At 33.0% G+C, this 25,838-nt stretch overlaps 6 protein-coding genes across 6 annotated transcripts; 3 read left to right on the forward strand and 3 right to left on the reverse strand.

The window, feature by feature from the left end:
- Positions 1-978: 978 nt before the first annotated feature.
- HELRODRAFT_85704 (hypothetical protein) lies at positions 979-4,401 on the forward strand (the record flags this gene model as incomplete). Its single annotated transcript, XM_009026386.1, has 3 exons — positions 979-1,270; positions 1,871-2,474; positions 3,297-4,401. 3 exons carry the CDS (start codon positions 979-981, stop codon positions 4,399-4,401), a joined length of 2,001 nt encoding a protein of 666 aa, XP_009024634.1.
- HELRODRAFT_193280 (hypothetical protein) lies at positions 4,388-7,453 on the reverse strand (the record flags this gene model as incomplete). The annotated part of the gene is made up of 7 exons (XM_009026400.1): positions 4,388-4,935; positions 5,361-5,417; positions 5,716-5,777; positions 6,335-6,457; positions 6,708-6,763; positions 7,000-7,141; positions 7,358-7,453. 7 exons carry the CDS (start codon positions 7,451-7,453, stop codon positions 4,863-4,865), a joined length of 609 nt encoding a protein of 202 aa, XP_009024648.1. The 3' UTR covers positions 4,388-4,862.
- Positions 7,454-7,499: 46 nt separating this feature from the next.
- HELRODRAFT_193281 (hypothetical protein) lies at positions 7,500-15,792 on the reverse strand. Its single transcript, XM_009026401.1, has 22 exons — positions 15,616-15,792; positions 15,169-15,243; positions 14,978-15,073; positions 14,512-14,659; positions 14,039-14,088; positions 13,685-13,754; positions 13,273-13,397; positions 12,964-13,041; positions 12,571-12,716; positions 11,773-11,957; positions 11,327-11,439; positions 10,969-11,079; positions 10,694-10,809; positions 10,294-10,341; positions 9,949-10,124; positions 9,732-9,853; positions 9,509-9,582; positions 9,072-9,152; positions 8,537-8,718; positions 8,309-8,351; positions 7,613-7,753; positions 7,500-7,590 (listed from the first exon to the last, which is right to left on the reverse strand). Exons 1-21 carry the CDS (start codon positions 15,725-15,727, stop codon positions 7,721-7,723), a joined length of 2,184 nt encoding a protein of 727 aa, XP_009024649.1. The 5' UTR covers positions 15,728-15,792; the 3' UTR covers positions 7,500-7,590; positions 7,613-7,720.
- A 587-nt stretch (positions 15,793-16,379) lies between these two features.
- Positions 16,380-17,459, forward strand: HELRODRAFT_85712 (hypothetical protein; the record flags this gene model as incomplete). Its single annotated transcript, XM_009026387.1, has 1 exon — positions 16,380-17,459. One exon carries the CDS (start codon positions 16,380-16,382, stop codon positions 17,457-17,459), a length of 1,080 nt encoding a protein of 359 aa, XP_009024635.1.
- Positions 17,460-19,047: 1,588 nt separating this feature from the next.
- On the reverse strand, positions 19,048-20,901 carry HELRODRAFT_178260 (hypothetical protein; the record flags this gene model as incomplete). The annotated part of the gene is made up of 4 exons (XM_009026402.1): positions 19,048-19,125; positions 19,327-19,601; positions 19,810-19,917; positions 20,811-20,901. The coding sequence occupies 4 exons, from the start codon at positions 20,899-20,901 to the stop codon at positions 19,048-19,050; spliced, it is 552 nt and encodes a 183-aa protein (XP_009024650.1).
- Positions 20,902-21,924: 1,023 nt separating this feature from the next.
- On the forward strand, positions 21,925-25,367 carry HELRODRAFT_178261 (hypothetical protein; the record flags this gene model as incomplete). Its single annotated transcript, XM_009026403.1, has 7 exons — positions 21,925-22,078; positions 22,320-22,518; positions 22,958-23,047; positions 23,135-23,214; positions 24,613-24,666; positions 24,930-25,054; positions 25,251-25,367. The coding sequence occupies 7 exons, from the start codon at positions 21,925-21,927 to the stop codon at positions 25,365-25,367; spliced, it is 819 nt and encodes a 272-aa protein (XP_009024651.1).
- Positions 25,368-25,838: the final 471 nt, after the last annotated feature.

The following is a 25,838-nucleotide window of genomic DNA, read 5'->3' on the forward strand; positions in this document are numbered from 1 at the left end:
ACGACGATGAGTGATGATGATGATGATAAAGATGAAAACGATGATGAGGATGATGAGGTAGATGATGATGACGACGACGACGATCACGAAGACGATAATAATGATAACAGAAATAACGAGAAACCTGCTTGCAAGAAAAGAAATTCTTTTTTTAGATTATCTATTAATACTATACATATAATACACACACACACACACACACACACACACACACACACACACACACACACACACACGAATACTATTACGCATAAAAAATACCATGACCATATATGGTAAGCCGAGAAGCTAGCGATTTTGGTGAATGAATTTCGATTTAGTGGATGAATGGAAGAGTTTTGAATGGATGAATGAATGGATAGATGATAGAGTGGATGAATGAATGGATGAGTGAATAGATGGATGGATGAATGAATATATTTATATATATGGCTGGATTGATAGAGTGGTGAATGGTTGATATGAATTAATGCGATTGAGTGAATGAATATTTTATTGGGTTAATGAATGAATGAATGGAAAAATATATGTGTACGAACGAATAACACTTTCAAAAATCCCATTCAAAGATAAGTGCATGAATGAATGAATGCATGTAACAGATGCATGGTATGAAAATTCGAACGAATAGAAAAATATTCATTTTTATCATATATTTCATCGTTGATAAGATAGATTAAAAATGAGGTGAGTTTTAAACATAAAAAATAATTGATTAGTGGAATGAATAAACCACTGAATGAACGAATTATGGCATTAAAAGGGGAGTGAATACAGAACAAACTCTTTTCCTGAAGGATTTAATCATTATTTTATTCATATTTCAGTTTAAAAGCAACTTAAAATTAAATGTACACTCTGCAACTATATACATTATATATACCTGAAAACCTAACAAAATTATTAACAGAAGTTTTCTTTTAATCATGTTTTTATTAAAAAAGTTAACTTAAGTTTGTAAAAATTTTTATTTCAATCATGTCTTGGGCTTTGGTTTGCAAAGTCTTCAAAAAACGCACATTTGATTTGATATCTCACAAAAGTGGCCTGATTTTTATTTTATTTTTGTTGACAATATTAATAGCAACTCTTTTTTTATTTAGTGAAGTTTTGGTTTTGTGGTTCACGGAGAAGTACGGCTGTGTCTTCAATGCTTACAAAGACAACATCCTGGGGTGTTCCTATGAGAAGAGGTTGTGTTCCGGACTACCAATCGACGTTGTGTATACCTGGGTCAATGGTTCCGACCCCATTCTGGAGTTCCAGTTGAGTGCCCTGAAATCTAAATTAGTAAACTCAGCTTTGTTGAATGGTGATGATGAAGTAATGACGATGAACATCTACAACGTAAAAGCGCCCTGTCATCTTGCCAACTGCGTTCCAGCTAAAGCTGTTGTCATCACGCCTTCCATTAAAATATCCGGTGATCGATTTTTCGACATTCCAATTTCTAAATCATTCCATATGCAAATTAGTGATGAAGGAAATGTAACAGCTTTATTTTTTGGTTCAACACAAAACATACAAGATGTTTTGAAGATGGAAAGTTATTTAAAGGGTAACAGAACCATCAAACAAGCTTACTACACATCAGAGTCAAAAAGCAGTTTGACACATGCACTTGAAGGTCTCATTTTAGTGGTGGGGGCCTCCAACACACAGACTGAGGTTGAAAGCATGTTTAACAAACATGGAAGAGAATATTTTACTGATCTAACTATCGATGCATCAAAAGGAATTGCTTCATTTTTTGTTTCCAACTCGAGTGTAAGATTGTCAGTTCTATCAGAAAAGTCTCACAAAATTTTTGGCAGGCAATACACAGTATCCCAAGGTTTTATGGTCTGGAATATAAATCCCCTATCAACAGTTACTGAAGAAATATCTCAAAATCGTTTTCGTGACAATGATGAACTCTTGTACTCTTTAAGATCTTTGGAGCAAAATGCACCATGGGTCAGACATGTGTATATTGTAACCAATGGACAAATTCCATCCTGGTTGAATTTGGAAAATCCGAAATTGACGTTAATAACTCACAAAAAAATTTTCCCTAATCAATCTCACCTGCCAACGTTCTCATCACCAGCAATTGAAGCACATCTGCACAGAATACCAGGACTATCAGACAAGTTCATTTATTTGAATGATGACATATTTTTTGGTCAGCCAGTGTGGCCTGATGATTTTATAACACTAGCAGGAGAATACAAGGTGTACTTGAGTTATCCCGTGCCCGATTGCAGAGATGGTTGTCCCGGGACCTGGATCAAAGACGGCTACTGCGACAAATCATGCAATAATTCCGAATGTGAGTGGGATGGTGGCGACTGCGATCCCATGCTTATAGAAGCCAGGAATAACAAATCAATGAGGACTTATTTTGGGAATGATGTAGTTAACTATCCATGGGTGGATCATACTAGGAACAAATTTTGTGAGCCGGGATGCGCTAACAACTGGATTGCTGACAGGTATTGCGACAACGTGTGCAATGTTTTGAGTTGTGGGTTCGATGGAGGAGACTGTGGTGTGTCTGATTTCGACAAGATTCAACGATTTGATCTGTTAGAAAACCAACATTGGTATGATCTAACTGGCTACAATGTTTTTTATTTCAACTATTCAAGTTTCTGGAATGCTGGCATTTCAATAAATGAAGGGATGTATGATCAACATGAAATTGTGAGAAGTTTTGCAGTTGCGCAATCATTTCGCGTCATCTCTATCGTTCTGTTGAAAAATTACAGCAAAGTTCTGTTGAATGCCTCTCTGATTGGATCACGAACGTCTGGCGAAGAAATAACTTTCGATTTTTTTTTCCATGTTGACACATCGTTTCAAAAACCAAATGTCTTAAGAGAAGTGAAATCAATAAATTCAAAAGATTTCACTGAAATAAATGCAAGCACCCCTAAGATGAAATTGTTTTATAATTTCAATAAAACTGAACCAAAACCTATTAAAACATTGAACAGAAAAATAAATATGATTATGCAAAATTTGACTGAATATTTTCTTCGTGAGAGTCTTAAAAAAGAATTAGGTAGATTGAATGATGAGTACTTATCTAATTACATAACTAAGAAGGGATTTCAGATTGGGCAATACGACATAATAGAAAAATATATCTCTTCAAATAATTTGCAATCAACAGTTGAAGAATTTGTTAAAAATTTAACTCCACTAGAAAAATATTCATCAAACGACGATTTAAAACTCAACACTTCTATTGTTTTTAAAACAAACTATAATAAAGAGAAGTATTTGCCTAATAAATTTTACACCATTGGAAGAAAGCTTTTAAACGCTGAGAGTAAAAAAACTTCAAATCTTATCGTATATAACCATTATAAATATGGCTTTCTGCCATGGGAAAAACAAAATTTGTTCAAAAAATTATCAACTATAAATCCATATGAAATGGGTTGGAGAAGTAGAAAACTTCTTAACGCTTACACAGATTCAGTAAGATACGTCAACAGATTGTACAACAAAGTTTATGGCTTTTTTACTAGAAAGCTACCTATCCACGGTGCTCATCTGCTTGATAAGTCGATAATATCTGATCTGCAGAGTAAATTTCCTGAAGAATGGACCCAAACGTCATCTCATAATATAAGATCTTCGGATGACATGCAGTTGTCGTTTTCCTATTTTTATTTCTTGATGAGTGAAACAAAACCGTTTGAATTAGAGGAGGTTTTTAAAGAAATGGATGTCGACAAGTCAGGTGTTTTGTCTGACAGAGAGCTGAGAATCCTAGCGACAAAATTATTTAAATTGCCTTTGAGTCTGAAGAATTTGGAATATTTAGAAAACGTTTTCATCGACTGTCAGAACAAATCTAGCGTTGGATCTGGTGAATATTTGCCAATAAAATCAGAAAAATATTTCAATAGCAACGTGCCTCAAGTCACTTTGAATTTAATTAAAAACTGCACTGAATTTACAGATCTGATAGTAACTGCATTCGGAAATAAGAGTCGATACAGTTACAAAGTCATTCCAGACGCCGATGATTATTTCATTTTCAAGATGTTCGGATCGAATGCGACGGTAACTTTGAAACAACTCGATGAGATCAGACAGAACCCCAAAAAATTCATCTGCCTCAACGATGACTCCGACGAAAGAGACGAGCCACAGTTCGATAATCTACGCGTGTTGAGGAGAGATTTCTACGAGTCGCTTTTCCCTAAACCGTCAAACTTTGAGTTGAAAGACGGGTTAAGAAATAAATTTCTCTACTATGAGGATTACGAAAGCAACCAGTTGAAACTAAAGTTTACTAAAATATGCTTTATAATCTTTCTTGTGTTACTTTGTTCATGCTTCATCGTGTTCAGATTTTGTTTTAAAAAGTCGAGATTAAAATCGTTGAATGTGAAAACTTACTAACTTTTTTTTCAAAGAAATCTATTTTGTGAAAAAAAATTTCATATTTTTGAATTGTGGGTTATGGTTTTTTTGTAAATATAAATTTATTCAAAAATGTCTTAAATTTACAATATTTCAGTTGCTTAAATAGATCTCATGTACAATTAGTGCGAAACGTTCATTAAAAATTGTAACGTACACACACACACACACATACATATGGGTTAAAGTATACAAAAAACACTAAAGGTGACAAAAAATAAATCTCTGGAAGGTCAAATGAAATCAAATGAAAGAATGTCGATAGCTAGGAACGCTTGGAAACTTTATCATAATTTAGTTTTTAAAATGAATAAATAAATATTACAATTATTAATGTTTAAAATGACGAAACGCGACAATAACTACATAAAATTATAAGTTAACATAATAAAATAATTGGTTAAATAGTAGAATAGTTATAAAGATGGTGGGCGTGGCTTTCAAGTGCTTTTGAAACATTCCAAATGCAGCTTCATGTGGTTTCTGAACGTCAATATCAACTTCTCGTTAAGCCTGCGGTCAGAAAATTGAAAAAAAAAGTTTCCAAATATGTATTCGAAAATCACAATTTATAGCACAAAATTTTGTTGACGGATTGGACACATACTATATAAGAATTGTGGTAAAAATGTTGGCATAAATCATAAAATAATACCACCAAAAACAAAGAGAGAACGGACACCTCGGTGTTTCCTATTTATCATTATTATAATATTATTATTATTATTATTACTCTATTATTATAATTAGTATTATTATTTCATTTTATATCATCCGGACCAGACACTCGTTCAGCAGACCATCAGGCTGAACCCAGAAGACACAAAATAAGATTAGAGGATATCGAGATAGCTGTCTTGCCGAAAATGATATAATTTACAATTAGTGTTAACCCGAAAGAGAGAAAAAGAAAAGAAATTGAAATATAGCCAACATACCCTCTCTGTTCGGCATTTAATTCTGGAATACACTTCAAAGCCTCCTTCATGAATTGCCTAGTTAATGTAAACATAAATATCTTCATCAGTCAGTCAGTATGATATATCGGTTGTCATCCTCATATCACATCATCATCGGTCAGTACGACATATTTGCTGTCATCGTTGTATCATCATAATTATTATTTGTTAATTATTAATTATTATCATTTGTTCTATTTTTTATTATCGTAGTTTCAGTGTGAAAGAGAGAGAGAGAGAGAAGGGGGGGGGGAGAAAAAGAAAGACAGAGAGAGAAATATATATAATATATACATATTTCTAATTAAATGAAAGAACAAAAATTCTCACTTACTTTGTTTTTATATTCTCAAAAGCGTATATGGACATTCCGAACGCACACAGATCCAATCTTGCCTGCGATGTATAATAATTTATTTATAATAATCTATTAATTATTCTACACAATTTATTAATTATACCACAAAATAATGCTAATAACAAATAAATATTAAAAATTCTCCTTCATTAAATAACTATCAGAAGTATTGAAAACAACACACACAGCTCATGTGAACCGGCGTAGACTAAGGATGGGCAAACTTTTTACTGTGAGGGCCGCATGGGAAACTATTTTACCTTGCCCACCTCTGGCCTAGATTCACTCATCACACGCTAATTGCATGTAGCTGGTGGGGACCAACTAAACCAGGTCGTTAACCCATCTCCCACCTATTATTACTACTACTAATATTAATATTATTATCATAATTTTTTAGTAATATTTTGTTGAATAATTTCACGATTTCATACTATTTCTATTTGTAATTTTTTAAATTTAAATCAAAATATGTGATCTTTAACTTGCTTAAAATCGCATCAATACGATTTAATTAGCATCACATTAATATAACTCACTAATTATTTAGAATGATTAATTAATTATTAATGATATGCTAATTTATTCAGAAAACCTGGGCAGCCCCATTGTTATTAAAATGAGTAATGCACTGCATGAGCCTGGTCAGTTCTTCCATCGTTGCCTCCACAATGCTCGTTAGAACTCGTTTTATGTACATGGGTCCCGTAGAGTACAGCTAATTAGAATATGTTAATTAACGTTAGCATCCCGTGAATAAATTATTGCTGAATTACTTACTTACTTAAATGATTAATTAAATGATAATCTAATTGGTAGGATTGTCATATAGGCTATTAATTTTCAAACCTAACTAGAAATAAGTAGCCATTCTAGCTATTCATAATGACTATGAAGCAAGTGAAATGTATTATTCTTCTAAAATGATGAATAATTATGATAATTTTATTAATTTATGCAAATGAAACCTCGGCGTGGACTTGTATGAAGCTGAAGATGCATTCTTTGATGTAAGCTCTTACTTCTGGATAAGGAAGAAATAATGATTCAATTAATTAATTCATTTATTCATTCACTCATTCATTCATTTATTTATAAATAATTAACAATTAGCATGAAAAGTAGGTAAAATTATACCGCAAATAATATATGAATAAAATTATAAATTTAAAAAATTATTTAATGAATATATAGCAAAGCAAAAATCGTTAAAAATCTCCCAGCAAAATTTTTTTAAATTATGGAACAGTCCATTCTAACCACAGGGGGGTGTACAGGAACTCCAACTAAACTTGCCAGCGTACATATTTCGCTCTAGAGAGCCGATAATTGGGTTAGTCCTTTCTTCGATGTAGTTATGGAACAGCTGATCGTCTAGACGTCTGTAAACGTCTGCTATTGTCTGGGAGGATAATAATATGAAAATTTGGTTATGGCACGGTAATAAATTTTATTACCACATTAACATTAACAACGTCTGTGTAATGTTTAATCATAGTCAATATAACCAGTCACATAAATCTGTTGTGGTTTCTACCATTTTCAACAATAATAATAGAAAAAACATCACATGATAAAAAATGTCAGACCAAAAAAACAAATAACCACGACGACAAACCGGAAGTAGATTCTGATCTATGGGATATCCGTATCTTTTCATGAGGTCAACCAGACGCGGGATTACCAGTTCGGACGTCAGAGAGCAGTTGTTCATTATGATCAGTAGCCTCTTGTGCTGTGCCGAAAAACAACAACAACGATAATAATAGGAACCTCCTTTTATTTTCCAATAAAACACGCATTAAAAATTACAATTAAAGAGTTAAAATAATTCAATAGGATAATAGAGTGATGATGAAAGTGGACTACTTTAATCATTAGAGTGGCAGGTTGCAACAGAGCAGTACAATATATTTAAATTAGCGTTATCGTTTGTTTCTATGGCAATAAATCCCATACGATAATATTATAACAGAGTTTATCAATTCACCGTTGAAAGAGACTGGCCATTGAATTTTAAATAGAGATAGATTGAAATTGTTATTAATAAAAGCCAGCAGGAGATATCTCAAACGTATTAATGATAATTGAGCAATGATTATAATTGAACATGTATAGGACTCCAGCTGTATTTTCCGTATTTTCCAGAGCGAGCTACAATTAGGTTTTATGAACTTTTTTTTATTTTTGAAATTAGTTAGCCTTGACATTCTAGCGAGGGAACATAATTTAATAATAATAATAATAATAATAATAATAATAATAATAATAATTGGAACATCTTTTATTTTTCACCATAAAAAAACACACAATGATAAAAAATATATATATATATATATATATATATATATATATATATATATATATATATATATATATATATAAGTTAATGTTAATTAAATAATGCACAATGATAAAATTTTTAAAAATTGTATAAAATAATATTAAAGGTTAAGACCATTTTGCTCATTGTGAAGTTAAGTGCAGAACGGTGAAATATATTTAATTAGCATCATAATAATAACAATAACTATAATAATAAATAATATTAAACAAATAGTAATAGTACTTGAACTGGGATAGCATTTTCTCTCTTCTTGCTTTTGTTACTTCTATTGATGGGCAGTAGAAAAAAATCAAAATATATAATTATTATAACAATATATTATTATTATTATTATTATATATAATAATATTCTCTAAATAATGTTTGCCCCATATAGTGTTTATAATGCTAATTGAGAATATCCGCAATAACATACCATCATTATTATTATATAACATTATTATTGATTACTTTTTGCTGAGATTTTCAGCCTTAGTTGGATCAGCAGCAAGAGTGGCAGCAGCAGCAGTGGAAGAAGCTGCAACGTCGTCATCTTTGAACGTAGCCAACTTGTACAAGGTCGTCGAGAATATCTGCAACAACTTGCTACACAGTTCAACTATTCTCTGTTTAGTCACTTCGTCCCCGAATAGCTAAGTAACAACAACAACAATAAAAATTAGGATAATAATAATAATAATTAGGATAATAATAATGATGACGATGATGACAATGATGATGGTAGAAACAATAGTGATGATTATGATGCTGATGACGGTTGTTATAGCAGTGATCATAAGGATAAGATTGTAAAAATGTCTGCCAACAGTCATCATCGTTATTATCATCATCATCATCTTTATCACCACCACCATCGTCTATATTATGATTTAATGTTAACTTCTTTCTATTTCACCATCATCATCATCAACAACAACGCCATCGTCATCATCACTGTCATCATCATCATCATCATCATCGTCATCATCATCATCATCATCGTTACCGGTTTCTCGTTTGGCTTATTTTCGACGACGTCTTTCAAGGAGAACATGGCCTCCATGACTACGCCCTCAAATAGAACAGGCTGCAAAATAAAACGTAACAACTTAATTCTGATTGGTCGATTGATTAACTTAATTCTGATTGGTCGATTAATTAACTTAATTCTGATTGGTCGATTGATTAAGTTAATTTTGATTGGTCGGTTGATTAATTTAATTCCGATTGGTCGATTGATTAACTTAATTCTGATTGGTCGATTGATTGGGTAGAAATAACGACAAATGTTGATTAGTGCGAATCGTAATAAAATGGTGGATCTGAATAAACGATTGGCTTGTTTGTAGGGATGTGAAGTTCAATGACGTTACTAGTCTTAAATGACGTCATTATCTTAATCATTATCATCGTCATCACCATCATCATCATCATCATCATCACCAATATAGTGGTGGAGCCATGTTTATCGTTGTTATCGACAGTCCAGAGTTCTCTTTCACCGAGGTTTTTAACATCTTACAAATTATCAGTTTTGAATAATTATAAATAAATATAATAAATATAAATTAATACGTTAATAAATAAATAAATAAAATAAGTAATTGAATGGATATAATTTAAGAGATGTATTAAAGATGCCATAAATTAATCTAAAAATATCGACCAATGATAGCCTTGTTAAGTAGGCTATCAACACAGCTGATTCTCAGCAGCCAATCAGATTGGAGCAGCAATGACATACTCTCAGCTGACAAATCAGATTGCTGCAAATGGTTTATGCTGTACCTAAATTGAAACGATAAATTATTAATAAAATTTGTAATAATTATACTATTAAATATTCAAATTATGTGATTAATATTCATGAGACTCTTACAAACCTCAAATTTTTAACACAAACAGGTAGCCAAGATAAGAGCGAGTAATTATTTTCAAGCAGCGCTATTGGCCATCCAGCAAACTCTTCCCTCTTATCTGATTGGCCAGCGATTGTGTGAGGCAGGAAGGCGCAGCCAATGAGGTTTGTGTATAAGATAATTATTTCATGTAGCATGGCCTATTGGAGAAAAGTATTTATAATCAATATTAACTAATTTACATATCACATCTACTGGCGTCAACGCGGATAAATATTAAATATTTATGAATAATTATATTTAAATTTAATAAAAAAATTGTAAATTAAACGAATAAAACTAATTATTTTTTGAGAAAATTGTGCCAACTTTAAATTGTTTTTCCTTTGAAGAATCTACCTTATCTGGAATCATGACCTACAGACAAAATGAACGGGTTCGAAAATGCACACACACATACACACAAACACACACAAATATACATGCTTAATAAAAGCATCATACACTCTTGCCTATGATATTTGGAGATATCTCTTTGGATATCTTTTGAATTCGAACCCGGTAACTGCTATGCAGGACCAGACAGACAGGCGTCTTTAACCATTGAGCCATCTTGCCACACATCATAACAACCATTCACATCATCATAGCCATAATCATCGTAAATATTATCAGCAGTAAAAACAAACGAATAACAATAACAAATAATAATTATGATTAATAATGATTAAATTATAATATAATACAATTAATAATAATGATAATTAACCTCCTTGAGCAATCTACCACTGAAATATGACTGGCCGAGTCTCTGGAGATGTGGATAATTGTCACATAGAATTTTTGTTAGCGCCTCAATGAATGTCACTCTGGCTCCTGGCTTGGCTGAATTTTTGTACGTTCGTTTGTGTGAATGTTTGTATGTGTGTGCGTGCGTGTGCGTGCGTGTGTGTTTGTGCAAAAGTTTGTACGTATGTGCGTGTGTGTATGTGTGAATGTTACGTACAAAAATAAAGACAATCCTGCAGACAAACAAAAGCAGACCATTTCTATGATTATTGTTTCCAAACTTGTCGCCATGACTACTAGATGACGCTGCTGCTGATGATGATGACGCATTTTCTGCTGAACTCTTCTTTCGTTCTTCTTCCGCCTCTATAGTGATGATGATGATGATATGATTATGATGATATGATGATGATCGTTATGTCAAGATATGGAAACAGTGATTGCTATGATGTGATGATGCTAAAATAATAATTAAGAATTTAGCCAAACAACCGACCGAACTACAGACAGACAAAATAAGCTAGCCAGCCAACCAACCAATCAAACAACCAACCAACCAGCTAGCCAACCAACCAACCAACCAGCCAGCTAGCTAGCCAACCAATCAAGCAACCTTTCGCCACGTAATCCTGATTGGACTTCTTCATCAGCTGTATGATCCACTTGTGCTGGTTGACCATGCACTGCCAGGCCGCACTGTTGTCACTTTCCAAGTGGCTGATGTATCTGTGGCAATAGTGGTAGTGGCGATGGTGGTGGTGATGATGGTAGTGAAGATGATGATGATCACGTATCCGAAGTGATGATAATGATGATGATAATGGTGAATATTGCAGTGGTGATGATTAATAACAAATCTGAATTGATGACGATGATGATGAATATTGAAATGTCGTAATATACACACACCCATACAAACACACACACAATTCACACATACACACACACAATTCACACTCATACAGACACACACACACACACACACACACACACACACACACATACACACACACACACACACACACACACACACACACACACACACACAGACAAACAAACCTTATATATTTCTTTTGCTCTTCGATAGTTGTAGGCAGGGTGTAGAGTTTATCATAGAGCATCTCTTTGAATAACTTCATCCTGGATTCAATCTCGTCAAAGATCTTCTTAAAAACCGGAATGTCAGCCAGCCAGATGAGAGATTTCGTCCGGGTGTAATCAGTCACTACGAGGTCATAATCACCCTATTTTAGGATTGATGATGAAGTCATAATCACCCTATTTTGGGATTGATGATGAAGTCATAATCACCCTAATTTGGGATTGATGATGAAGTCATAATCACTCTATTTTGGGATTGATGATGAAGTCATAATCACCCTATTTTGGGATTGATGATGAAGTCATAATCACCCTATTTTGGGATTGATGATGAAGTCATAATCACCCTATTTTGGGATTGATGATGAAGTCATAATCACCCTATTTTGGGATTGATGATGAAGTCATAATCACCCTGATGATAAAAGCGTGTCACTATGACGACGACGACGATGATGATGATGGCCACGATCGTTGTTGGTCATCGGTTTGTTTGGTGATTATTGTGGTGACAAGTATGATGGTGATAATAACTACAATGATGATAATGATGATAATGATGGGTACGGTGATTACGATCATGGCGATGGTGGTGGTTTTTCACGATAACGATGATGATAAACACGACGACTACAACGACGACGACGATGATGTGTTTGATGAAAAATGATGACGACGACGATGATGACGATAGTGAGTGGATGATAGCCACGCCAAAATACTGGCACTACGTCACACCACCATGTGCGCACTGACCTTAGCAATATTCTTATCGATGGTGCACGGTAGATAGAAGAGCAATTTGAATCTCAAGAGGACGGCCAGAGCGTTCCGTGTGGCGTCTGCCTTCTCCTTCCTACCCAGGACCTCTTCAAATATGCCCTCAGCCGTCTTCTTCGTTTCTGTTAGGTTTGTGCGTGTGTGTGCGTCTGCACGTGTGTGTGTGTGTGTGTAGTGTAAATGTATGTTGTGTGTGTGTGTGTGTGTGATTGCATGTGTGATTGTGTGCATTTATGACCTAGGTAATTGGTGGCGTGATAAAAATTAGCAGCAATAGCAACAAACAATAGACAGACAAAGAGACATACACTCAGACAGATAGACAGACATATAAACAAAGACAGACAAACGACATTAGCAACAACGGACCCTTGACAATGTCTTCAAGTTTGTCTGTGCAGGATAGCTTGCTGGTCTTTTCATCCTCAATCATCATCTTGTTCATTTCTTCAAATGATTGATTGATTTACTTATTGATTGATCGTTTAGTTGGTTGGTTGATCGATTGCTTGACTAATTGATTGGTTGGCTGGCCTACTAACCAACCAGCCAGCCAACTAGCCAATCATCCAATCAACCAATCAGCCAACTAAACATCCAGCGAATTAACCAATTAACCAATCAGTCAACCAACCAACCAACCGGCCAACCGACCGACCAATCAATCAACCAACCAACCAGTTAGAGTATCGAAACAGTTGAGGAACGTGGTCAGATTGTTCTTAGCGAATGAGAACGGACCATCATCTCTCTGAACCATCTTGTGCTTTAGATGCGCCAATCCACTTTTCAGGTCATCGAAACTAGGTCAACATTTGAATATTCATGAGTTGATACATTAAATATGCGTGTAAGAAAAAATGAATGCACGAATGTAAAAATGAATGAATAATTGAAAGTATCACAAAATAAACGAATGAATGAAATAATTGCGCAAATAAATGAACACAAGAACTCCAGGGATTGATTGAAAGTACCGAAACTAACAAACAAATGAATGAATAAATGAATGAATGAACTAATGAACGAATGAATGAATGAACGACTGAAAGTATAAAAATGAACAAGATCATTTGAGAATCGAACTGACCTTGTCCTTTGGTGATTTTCTAGCAGAAACCAGGCAGGATCAAAATTTTCAAGACTTGTGTTGCCTGAGCCTGAATATGAGTGAGTGAGTGAGTGAATAAGTAGATGAATAAGAGAAAAAATTAATGAATGAGCGGATAAATGTATGAACGAACGAGTGCATGAGTGAATGAATGATGAAGTGAAAAGCATTTAAGTGAATGGATGAAAGAATGATTAAATGCAGGGTTGATTAAATGAGTGAACAAAGGAGTGAATAATTGAACAAACAATTAAATGAGTGAATGAATGAGTAAGTGGAAGAGTGCATGAGTGAATGAACGAAGGAGAGTATGGTGGAATGAATGAGGAGAACCTTCTGGTATTAATTCTTGCAATTCTTCCTCTGATATCTTCTTAGCACTACTAAAAAAATAAGTAGAGAAATTAATGAACGAATGGGTGAACAAATAAACGAACGATTTAACAAACAATGGAATGGGAAAATGTTGACAAATAAAGGAATGAATGAATGAATGAATAAATGAATGAATGAATGAATGAATAGAATAATAAATAAATACACAAATAAATAAATACATAAATGTATATACCCATAATAAATATTTAAATATTTCTAATTGGAGATAAATTAGAAGAATTTAATTATTGCATTAGCTGTGATAAATAAATAAGCTGAAAAACAACAAACACACAAACTCACACACGCACGCACAATACACACAAACAGACACACACCACAAAAAGACAGAGAAGCATCAATAATAACAATTAAATATAATAATTAAAAAATACTTGAATATAATCTATAATAGATACTACACATACTCATTAGATTCATCACATATGCCCAGAGGGTCATCATCCTCCCCAATGCCTAGCTGCTGATTGATGGAGGCAGCGGTGCGATCCCTTTGGGCCAGTGTCGTGTACAGCTGGCTCTCGTCCACCCAGATTGCCGAGTCCTGCAGTGGGCCTGTTTAATTAACATAATTTATTCAATGAAAATTAACCAATTGATCAATTAGCTAAATGATTAGCATAATTTATTTAAATATCAATCAACTGATCAACTAACTAGTTGATTATGCAAGCCATACATTCATAAAAAAATTGACTAATCAACCAGCCAGACAAAATTAACCAACCAATCAGCCAGCCAATCAACATAAGCTAATCAACATCAGCCAACCAACCAACTAAACAATCAACTAATTCATAAATTTATCAGCTAACTAATTGAAAGCATCAATTAAGAAATATACAAAGACAGAAGAAACTACTGAAACTTCACCAATTTGAATTTTGAATCCCCTGAACTGAACAGTGGATGAGCCAACACCACCCGACCTAGTTGTCACTATGATGTCACCTCTGACCTTTGCCTGACCTAAATAATTGTACAAACGATTGAGTATGAATACTTTATACCATTATTAATCCTTTCTTGATGCAAAAAATAAATTATAAATTAAACTGCAAGACCTGTCCTAGCAATGATTTGCTTCGAGGACTTCCACACAGCTGACAGTAAGCAGTCGACATCACAAATTTTTAGGCCTATGGTTTGAGGAAATATAAGACTAAAATGAAAAAAATTAAAAACGAAATAATAAATTAAATAAAAAAATGAATAATAAATATTAATCAAGAAAGACTAATAAATAATTTTTTAAATTAATATAAATTGAGTGAATAGTTATTTTTTTATCATTTATTTATTATTTATTTTTTCATTTATTATAAAAATAAAGTTAATAAATCTAAAAAATAAAATAAAGTATTTATGAATTAACAATTTAATTTAATTAAAATTTAAATTAATTAATAAAATATCAAATAAAAAATTTTTTAAATAAATTTGAAAAAAATTAAAGTAAAAAAATTAAATTTAAAAAAATTAAATGAAATGTATTAAATGTTGGCAACAACCTATCAAGTCTTTGGCATCCACTCCTAAATTCTCCCCCCTAATTGTGACCCTCGTTCCAGGAGGGCCCTCCTTTGGAGAAATTCCAGTAACTTGAGGGGGTGCAAGTCTCATCGTCAAGCTTTAAAATTTCAATTAATTTTAAATATTTTTAAATTAAATTTTAAAAACTAAAAAAAAGATTTTTTGAACAATTAATTTTCTTTTTTACGATTTAAATTTATTTAATTTTAATTTAAACCTACAGAAATGAGTTTAAAAGTAAACTTACAATATTTTATAAAGTTAAAAAGTTAATGTTAATAAATAGTGTTTTGATTTTGTTTTATTAAGGATGTAAAGATTTTTAGTGCTTTGACTGGTAATTTTTTTAATAACTAAGTTTTAATTGATATTTTTAAACATTTTGAGAAAGATTTTAAATGGCATTTAATTGTAAAATAATTCTTAATGACCCTTGGAGGTGGAAATGTCGAAACCAACTTCACCAACTTTGTTTGTCATTTATTAAATGATGTCTTTCAACTTTCGTGTGGCGATTTTTTTTCATTAAAAACTATAGAAAAGATTAGATTTTTAACTTTAAGTTTTAATTATTTTTTATAATTAAACTTCGTTAAATACAATACCGTTGATAAATGGGGTTGTCATGACGTAATAATTTTACTAATTAATAATTATGGACTACATGGATTTTTAATTTTTATTCTTGAAATTAAACTTCATCAAAATTCATATATTAAAAATTTCATAACCTCGTCGAAAGATGGCGACCCTCACGGTGCCAACAGAGGGGATTTCTGGCGACAGCAACTACACTGGAACATCTATACACGAATACAATCAGAGTCCGGCGCCTCATGCTGATCCGAGGTTAGAAAAGGCCAAATTAAAAGGTAAATTAGATAACCAAGAAGAGATATTTGTTGGGGAAATACACAGCAAGGCCAAGTTGTTAGAAAGAATTGCAGGTGGTTCATTTGGAGAGGTTTATTTAGGAGAGATGGTTCACAATAAACTCAAAGTTGCTGTTAAATTGGAGCCCCAAAAAACGTGGATACAACCAACTCTGATGAATGAAGGGAAGGTTTACAGAAAAATGGGTTCAGATGTAGATAGAGTACCTGTTTTGTACTGGTTTGGATACTATGGTCCTAATGATCTGTATGCAGCTATGATTATGGATCTGTTGGGAACATCTCTGTACCAGACATGGGTGGAATGCAATCAGGAATTTTCACAAAAAACAATGTTGATGATTGTTGATGAGACTCTGACATGCCTAGAGAACATTCACTCTCGTAATTGCATACATCGAGATATCAGTCCAAATAATTTTGCCATATCTTCCAACATCAACAAACCTGGTGACAGAGAAAAAATCTCAATATTTGACTTTGGTCATGCTCAAGTTGTTTCAGCACAGCCTCAGTTCACTTTTGGATCGAGAAGACCCACATTGCAAGTTGCATCTACAGGCAAGATAGCAGGAACACCTCGATTCGCCAGCATCTTCAACCATCTTGGCCATCCCCCTTCCTACAGAGATGACATGGAGTCCTTAGGATTTGTATGGATTTATCTCATAAAAGGTCGTTTACCTTGGCAAGGTTTAAAAGTGGATTTAACAGATTGTCGATTGTCACAGATAGGCAAGCGAAAGATGGAAACGCCACTAGAAGTCCTCTGTGATAGAATACCTCAAGAGTTTGTTGTATATTTCGAATACGTTCGTAGACTTGGGTACTTACAGCGACCTGATTATGAGGAAATTAGGAAGATGTTTAGGCGCCTAGGACATAGTAAAGGGGTTGAATATGATTGGTTGTTTGATTGGAATACATAGTGATGGCTGTTGTTGGTGTGTTTGTAGTTAGTAGTAGCTGGTTTTCAGTATTATCACTAATGTCGGTAATAATCGAAACAGATGTTATCTCTTTCTCAAAATCACATCTTATCATTATTTCTACTTACTGGCCAGTCATATCTATTTTGATTCGTTGTTTCAATTAATTAAAACGTAATTAATTAATTAATTGAATCGATCTGTAAATGATTTATTTGAAGTTTAATTCTGTTTTCCTAAGATTGTTTTCAATTAAATGATTTTCTTGATGAAAAATTGTAACGTATTTAACATACAAAACCATTTAAAATTTGTTTGATTCAATGCTTTCTTTACATGCAACCAATTATTTTTCAATGAACCCTCGCTTATTTGTGATTATTTAACTAAACCAACTATCAGCTGATTGATTTTGGCTTTCGTTTATATTTAATTTTAATCATAAGAAAATCACTACGGAAAAATTATTAAAACCAATTCGTTAGTAATATTTTACTAATTTCTGTGGAGTTTGATGTTTTAGGGCTTATTTTTGCGTGTTTGATGGAGTTTGTTACAGGAATGTTTGTGGTGTGAAACAAAAACAAACACGTCACAAACAGATAGTGTTCTCTCTAGCGAGAGTAGCAGTCAGTCACCTACCCACAATTAAATTACTCTCAGAGCCCTGGCTTACCTGTAATGCAATGATCAACTCATCTCACCTGTCTACAAATTTGTGCTTCATACTTTTCGGGAGTCTGAAATCTGTTACTTGTTACCATTATCCAGTTAAATAACTACCGTTAAAATGACGTCATTTCCACCAACGATTACGTAATGAATTTCTTCTCCTAGTTTAATAAAATTATAGGCTAAAGGTTAATACGTAACGCCATAATAATATTATTCAATCAATCAGTTAGTTTATAAAGCGATATTTCCGCGATGTTCCAACAGCGCTCCTGAGTGAATTTTACAAACAGATGGGTTTTGAGATCCGTTCTGAACTTCGTAAGTGATGGAAAAGTAGTTAGAAAATGGGGTAACGAGTTCCAGAGAAAAGAGCCAGAAAAAGCAAATGCAGATTTAGTAAAAGAGTGTTTAACACGAGTTAAAAGGGAGTGAGAACAATAAGACGATCGTAAACCGAGGCGTTTAGGTTTAATTAATAAATCTGATAAGTACTTAGGAAATAATTTAGATTGAGACTTATACATAAATGTGCAAATTTTAAAATTATTTTATAGGTAGCAATTGCAAAAGAACAAGATATGTAGATATACGAGAAAAGAAATATTACATTGCGTAATATTATTATATAACAAGTATAAATAATTGGTATCTATAATAATTATAATTAATTTGTAAACGTTATATTGTGCTAGAAAATTTGTCCATTCGAAGGTCAAAATAAAAGCTTGTTATGAACTTGATCTAGCTCTACTCTAAACTAAGTTGACAGTCACAATATTGTTTTTTTGTTCAACAAAAAGTGAGTTAATTTATTCGTTAACATTGTCCCGATTTAAAAACTGATGCTAAACCTTCGAGCCCGTAGATAGCATAAAACTTCGATTTTAATGAGATCAAACATAGTGCTCTCCAGCTAATCGGTAGGGTTGAACGCCATACCAACCCCGTCAAACGTGTAGTTCCCAGAACTGATTATATCTTCCCGTATGCTCTGTTCAATTGAAAATTAATTTTACACTAATTGTAGGCCATGATCAGGTTTTACGTGCTTTTTAAATTTATTAGATGGTCGACTCCACGAAGGGGAGAAAGCATTACTGTTTTGATTATCGGACAATATAAAATGATTTCGTTTCTTTAAAAATTACATCAAAACAAAGATTAGTGTAAATAATTTTCATCTTTGCCAAACCTGATTATTACAACGAGGTACTACCTCGTAAGTCGTCCTACTACCATTCACAAATATAGAGAAACATAGGTTAGCCACGTTTTCCTTGCTAACGCTGAATCTAGCTAATTTCTGAATAGCTGTTACATTTTTTATTGTAAAAAAAGAAGAATAGGTGGTTTCGCTGTTACACGAAGTCATCCATACACGTAATCTGTCGACACGTCCATTTGTTATGACCGCACTTGGTTGCGCTTCTATCGCTGAATATTCAGATGTGGCGTCACTTGGGCAAGCTGGGGTGGAGTTTTCGATTTATACAACACTATGAATAATTAGAAAAGCAATAAAAGCATATAGATTATAGAAGATATATAAGATTGTTGTAATAACAAGAAACAGGCACACACACGTATGCAATTCATACTTTTTGTTGTTGAATCATTGGTTGTTATTTGTTACAAAGTTTATATTAAAGAAAAAAATTCTTCAAATACGATATACCAGTCGTTGTTGTTGCAACAGTTGATGTGAAAGTAATTGTTGTTGTGGAAGTTTTTTCAGCTGTTGCAGCCGTTGTAGTAGTTGTCGTAGCCGTTGCAGTAGTTGTAGCTGTTGAGGTTGTAAAAAGTAAAATTAATCATAAAAATTTAGATATTCAGAAAAATGTTTTTCAAATATGAATACCAGTTGTTGTTTCCATTGCTGTCGTCAAAGTAATTGTTGTTGTTGTTTCCGTTGTTAAAAAATTTGATGTTGCTACAAAAGTTGATGAGGTTTTAGTTGCTTGTGTTATGAAATTTTATAAAAGTTTGTTTAAAAAAAAATAAATTGTCAAAAATAATTTGATCTACTTTTTCAATTAAACAATATAAAAACTGCATCTGAAACATCGGGGCAAAACTGATATTTCACTGAAACAGAAAACCCAAAGATTAATTATTTTGGGTGACTTTAAACAAAAAATTGAAATAGTGGCTGTTAAATCTTTTGTCACTTGTGAGTTGCCGCTTCCATTTTCATGACGATGTAACAAAAATGAATTTCACATTTTCTTGAACGGGCACAGCGTAGAGCAACAGAGATGATCGAAGGAGTTGGAAAACTAGAATATAGGGATAGACCGAAAGAATGCGAATTAACAACACTAGAAATAAGAAAATGCTTCGAATTTAACGTTTCAATAGAGTGCAGGAGATACAGTGAGATTAGAAATAAACTTGGAGTGCCATTGTTTGTGGAGTCGATGTTTCAAATTAAGAATCTGGAATTTTGGTCTCGTTTCTGAAAGAGATCGATATGTTAAAGAAGATTTAAACAGTTGAAAAGCTCCAAATACATTTGATCACAAAACCAGTACTGTGATGACCCCAGGGCTTAAAGATAGCCTCTTTGTGCTAAAACGTCGTTAAACTGCAAAAAAAAACAAGCAAGCAAACTTAACTTTTCGATTTTTCTAACGGTTGATCGTAATAATTTTCAAGTTTTTTTAGTTCAAAACTTACAGAACAGAAAAGATTTTTTCGGTATTCCTATACCATCTTCGGTGTTCAAATTGATATGTTGTATTTGTGCCCAGATGCTCAAATATATCATCATCAACAACAACAAACATCATCAACAACAACAACAATATCAACAACAACAACAAACATCATCAACAACAACAACAATATCAACAACAACAACAAACATCATCAACAACAACAACAATATCAACAACAACAACAAACATCATCAACAACAACAACAATATCAACAACAACAACAAACATCATCAACAACAACAATATCAACAACGGCAAAAACTAGGAAGTCAGTCCTGCGTGAGATTGAAGACAGGTTTTCTTATTGTTAATATTATATTGGTTATTATTATTCATTCACTTTCTCTTTTATATGTAAAATATATATTTCACGAATAAATGAATAAAAAAATGAGTGGCTGAATGAGTGAACTAACGAACGAACGAACAAACGATCGAAGGAATGAATTGAAAAATGAATGAATGACTGAGTAAATGAATGAATAAATGAATATATTCTAAACCCAGCATGCGGTGTTTGTTTGTTTGCTTGTTTGTCTGTTTGTTTGCTTGTTTGTTTGTTTATGTGTTAGCTTGCTTGTTTGTTTGATTGTTTGTTTGTGCACGTATATTTGTATTTAAATTTGGCACTACTTAGAGACAGACCTTAAGGTGATGTAACGGCAAAATTAGGCAACATATTTACAACGTTTTAGGATTTAAAAAGCTTGGATTAAATTTTTTAATTAATTTAATGAATTAATCCACTATTGAATGAATGAGATAATGAATGAATGAATGAACTAATAAATGAATCATCTAATGATTGAATGGATTAATTAATGAAATAATTAATTATATGTGATTTATTTAGAAAATTTTATTTTCGAAGTGGTTTAGTAAACGCCTAATAACCCGTGAAGCGACGACGACAACAATAGCGATGTTAGCAGCCCTTATTCTCCAAACTATTACTATACTCTTAGGCGAACAATGACTGTAGTAGCACTAGCAACAACAACAACAATGATAGAAAAAAATAATATTAATATTATTATTACTAAGAAATTATTATAAAAGTTATGATAACATTATGCAGGCAGATGAAAATAATAATCCGACTGAAGATGTAGACAGTGATGTCAACAACGAAAACGCAGGCGGGAAAACTTTACCATGGGTCATTCTAGGCAGTTGCTCGACTGGAGCAGTTTTTCTGACCATCCTATTTGCTGTGACCTTGACAGGTTGGTAATTTTCTTACAATAGATGGCTTGATAAGTTGAAATGTTTTCAATTCAATTTCTTTTTATTGATTTTTGAACAAAATTATAAGGTCGAGCGTTATCTTTTTGAACAGAACTTCAACTTTTTGGTTATAATCGTGCAACTACAGCATCTTAAGCAAAATCAAATGTATTTGAAAATTTTGGTTAGAAAAATAATAGTTCCTTGTGTTAAATTTGATTTTTCTGCTCATCTTGGAAGATGTGGTTTTTGGTACCAATATGGCTGACGTTGATCTTGTTTCTCGTGATGACGCTGCTATTGTCGCTGATAATGTGGCTGATGGTCCTGATGTGGCTGGCGTTTATCATGATGTTAATAGTGTTGTTGCTGCTGGTAATGCGGTTGACGCTCTGGTTGTGGTTGTTGGTTCAAATCTTGTTCTGCCCTTTTATGCGAAGTTCGAGTGCTTTCTAGGATGAATCGAGTGTGAGGACGATTAACCATGCTCTGGATTTTTTCTTTCTGTGATGATTATGTTGTTGCTGCTGCTGCCGAACAGAAGAAAGAAGAGAGAGAACTGGGAAAGAGGATCGTTCGTGTATGAATTTGCTGATAGCATGGCAACATTTTGCGGTTGTGATTGTTGGATTTCATTTTCATCTTTGTTCCTGCTTAGAAAAATATTCATTTCATCGGATTGTTTGCAAATGTATTTGCCAGAATTGTTCTAATGTTTCACAATTGCTCATGTAATTTTCACTTAATCATACAACTAGATTTGGTTTTGTTGAACCTTTTGATGGTTTGTCAATCAAAAGTTTACTTTTTTTCAAATTTTCAATAAAATTTTGTTACACAAACAATAAAAACTTAACCTACTTTTATTTCAAAAAAAGCATCAGCTACCATAACAACTGCAACAACAATACTAATTTATTCAACGACAACACCAATGAGTACTTCAACAACTGCAACATCAACTGCTGGTATGTTGTGTTTGAAAAATATTCATCTAAAAATTTATTATTTATGATTTATTGAATACAATTTTTTTGTAATGACGACCTCAACAGCTTCAACAGCTATTACCTGATTCTAAAACCATCAATCTTTTTCATAAAATTCGTAGTCTTTGGCTTTATCTTTGATTCTAGTATGTCTCTTTCATCTCAGATTAATAGTATTGCTAGAAGTTCTTACTTCCATCCATGCAGCATAAAAAACTTTTGCTTTTTCTTGACGATCCTACTCTTCTCCTTCTTGTTACTTCTTTAGTTTTATCTAAGATTGATTACTGTAACTTATTTTACTATGGTCTTTCTGATTCTACACTCTACCTTTAAATAAAGCTTTTAACTCTGCTGTTTGTCTAGTTGCTCGTGGTCCTATCTTTTCTCATATATCTCCATATTTTGTTTTCTTGCACTGGCTATCATTAAAATATAAAATAACTTGTAAAATCTGCACTTTAATGAACAATTCTCAATCTAAATTATTTCCTAAGTACTTATAACATATATTAATTAAACCTAAACGCCTCGGTTTACGATCGTCTTCTTGTTCTCACTTCTTCTTAACTCGTGTTGAACACTTTTATGCTAAATTTGAGTTTGCGTTTTTTGGCTCTTTTCTCTGGAACCCTCAACCTCTTTTTCTAACTACTTGAAAAATTCAGAGCGGATCTCAAGACCCATCTAATTTTAAAAATCTCCGAGGAGCGTCGTTAGACACCGAGGAAATAGCGCTTTACAAGCAAATTGATAGGTTGATTGATTGATCGATCGCATTGATTGATTGATTATTTTGTACTGGCTACCTATAAAATATAGAATGATTTTCAAACTTTGCACATTAATGTACAAATCTCAGTCTATTTTATTTTCTAGGTACTCAACAGATATATAAATTGAACTTAAACGCCCCGATTTACGATTATCTTCTCGTTCTCCTTTCATCTTACACTAAATCTACTTTTGCTTCTTTTGGCTTTTTTTCTGGAACTCTCTACCTCCTTTGCTAATTTCTTCTCTATCACATACAAAGTTCAGAACGGATCTCATGACACATCTATATGTAAAAGTCATTAGGGAGCCCTGTAAGATTGGAAAAATAGCGCTTTAGAAACATATTAATTGAATGATTAATTGATTGATTGATTGACTTACCAACAGACCGACCGACCGACTGACTGACTGATACCATCTACGTAAAATAAAAATTGTTGCACGGCGCGTTTGATGGCATTTATTATCAACATTGAAGTTGATTACGTGCTGCTACAATGGATATATATGTATAGATAAATATATTCGATAGAATTTATAGAATATTGTAAAGATATATATATATATATATATATATATATATATATATATATATATATATACATGGCTGCTAGACACATTTATCTTGAAAGATTATTTTTTGAATATACACAACTTTTTTAATAATCAGCATGTTCAGGAGTCGGTTAAAAACTGTCTGACTTCTCGGAAAATTCCGAACCCGATCGACTTAATTAAATTTTAATTTTTTACAATTATTTTTCCAGCTTCAACAACTATTTTGACAACTTCAACAACATCCAGCCTTCCTACCACCACCGGTATGATTATATTTTCAGAACATTCCAAGTCTTATTGAAATTTCCATTTTTTGAACAATGACTTCATTTATTGAGTTACTTGCATGCTCTTTTATTTACAGATTGCGTGCGAGATGCAACCTCCCAATACAACATATCTACCGACGACCCGTCAACCATAGCCAAAAACTCCATCATTGTACCACCAGAATCTGGAGCGGCTACTTACTTTTGCCCTTCAGGTCTTATTTATACTAAAGTAGTACATTTCAAAAACACTGCAGGTAGGGCTAAGTTTGTTAGTTTCAGCATCAATATACAAAACGTGGAGAAATATTATTTAGAGGTGTACAAAGGTCATTTCAATGACACCTACATTCAAGAAGTTAACCTTTCTTACAATAACCAGGTTAGACCTGAATGTGGAAATTTTTCTCTCTCTCCTTCATTTTATGTTAACACAATTGCACATATCTATGTGATATCTAATTGACACAAAATCAGGCTCGCTTTTTATAAAAATTTCCAAACAGTTCGTTTGCATAAAAATATTCATTAATAAATAGCTACTAACTGAGAACAAAATAACATCCACCACACATAAGCCAATAAGCCATACAGATCCTGGAAGACATGACTTTGACTTTATCGACATCAACTACATACCTCTTGATCTTAGTAAAAACAGCATATTTGATTCCGTGAAAATTGAAATTTGCTGATTTGACAAAGCAAACTTATATGATCGACTAAAAAATGTATGTTTGTGCACTAATGTGTGCGTGTCTGGTGTGTTGTGACTGTGTACGTGTGCACGTGTATGTGTGTGTGTTTATTGATTAAACTATAATTTGCTTATGACAAAAAATTAGGAAATATTATTTCCTACAGTTTTAACCTGCTACATGTTTCTTCTGTCGTTTTGACGGCTTGGATCTTGTAACAGCAGTAATGTTTCTATTCTATTTATATGCTACTAAAATCGTTCTTATCATTCTTATTATTAATTTTATCATGATTATTGCTTGTTTTCGCTTTTAAAATCACCAACATCCCGTGAATACTGATCTGAAGTAGAAGCCAAAATCAGGATACTATACAGAATTGGTTTCGAATTGAAATCACAATTTTGTTAATTCGCCCTTTTATCTAGCGAATCAAGGAGGGATAGGGCCGGAATGGTTTCTTAGACC

This window comes from Helobdella robusta (genome assembly GCF_000326865.2).
Source record: "Helobdella robusta unplaced genomic scaffold HELROscaffold_47, whole genome shotgun sequence".
Classification (NCBI taxonomy): domain Eukaryota; kingdom Metazoa; phylum Annelida; class Clitellata; order Rhynchobdellida; family Glossiphoniidae; genus Helobdella; species Helobdella robusta.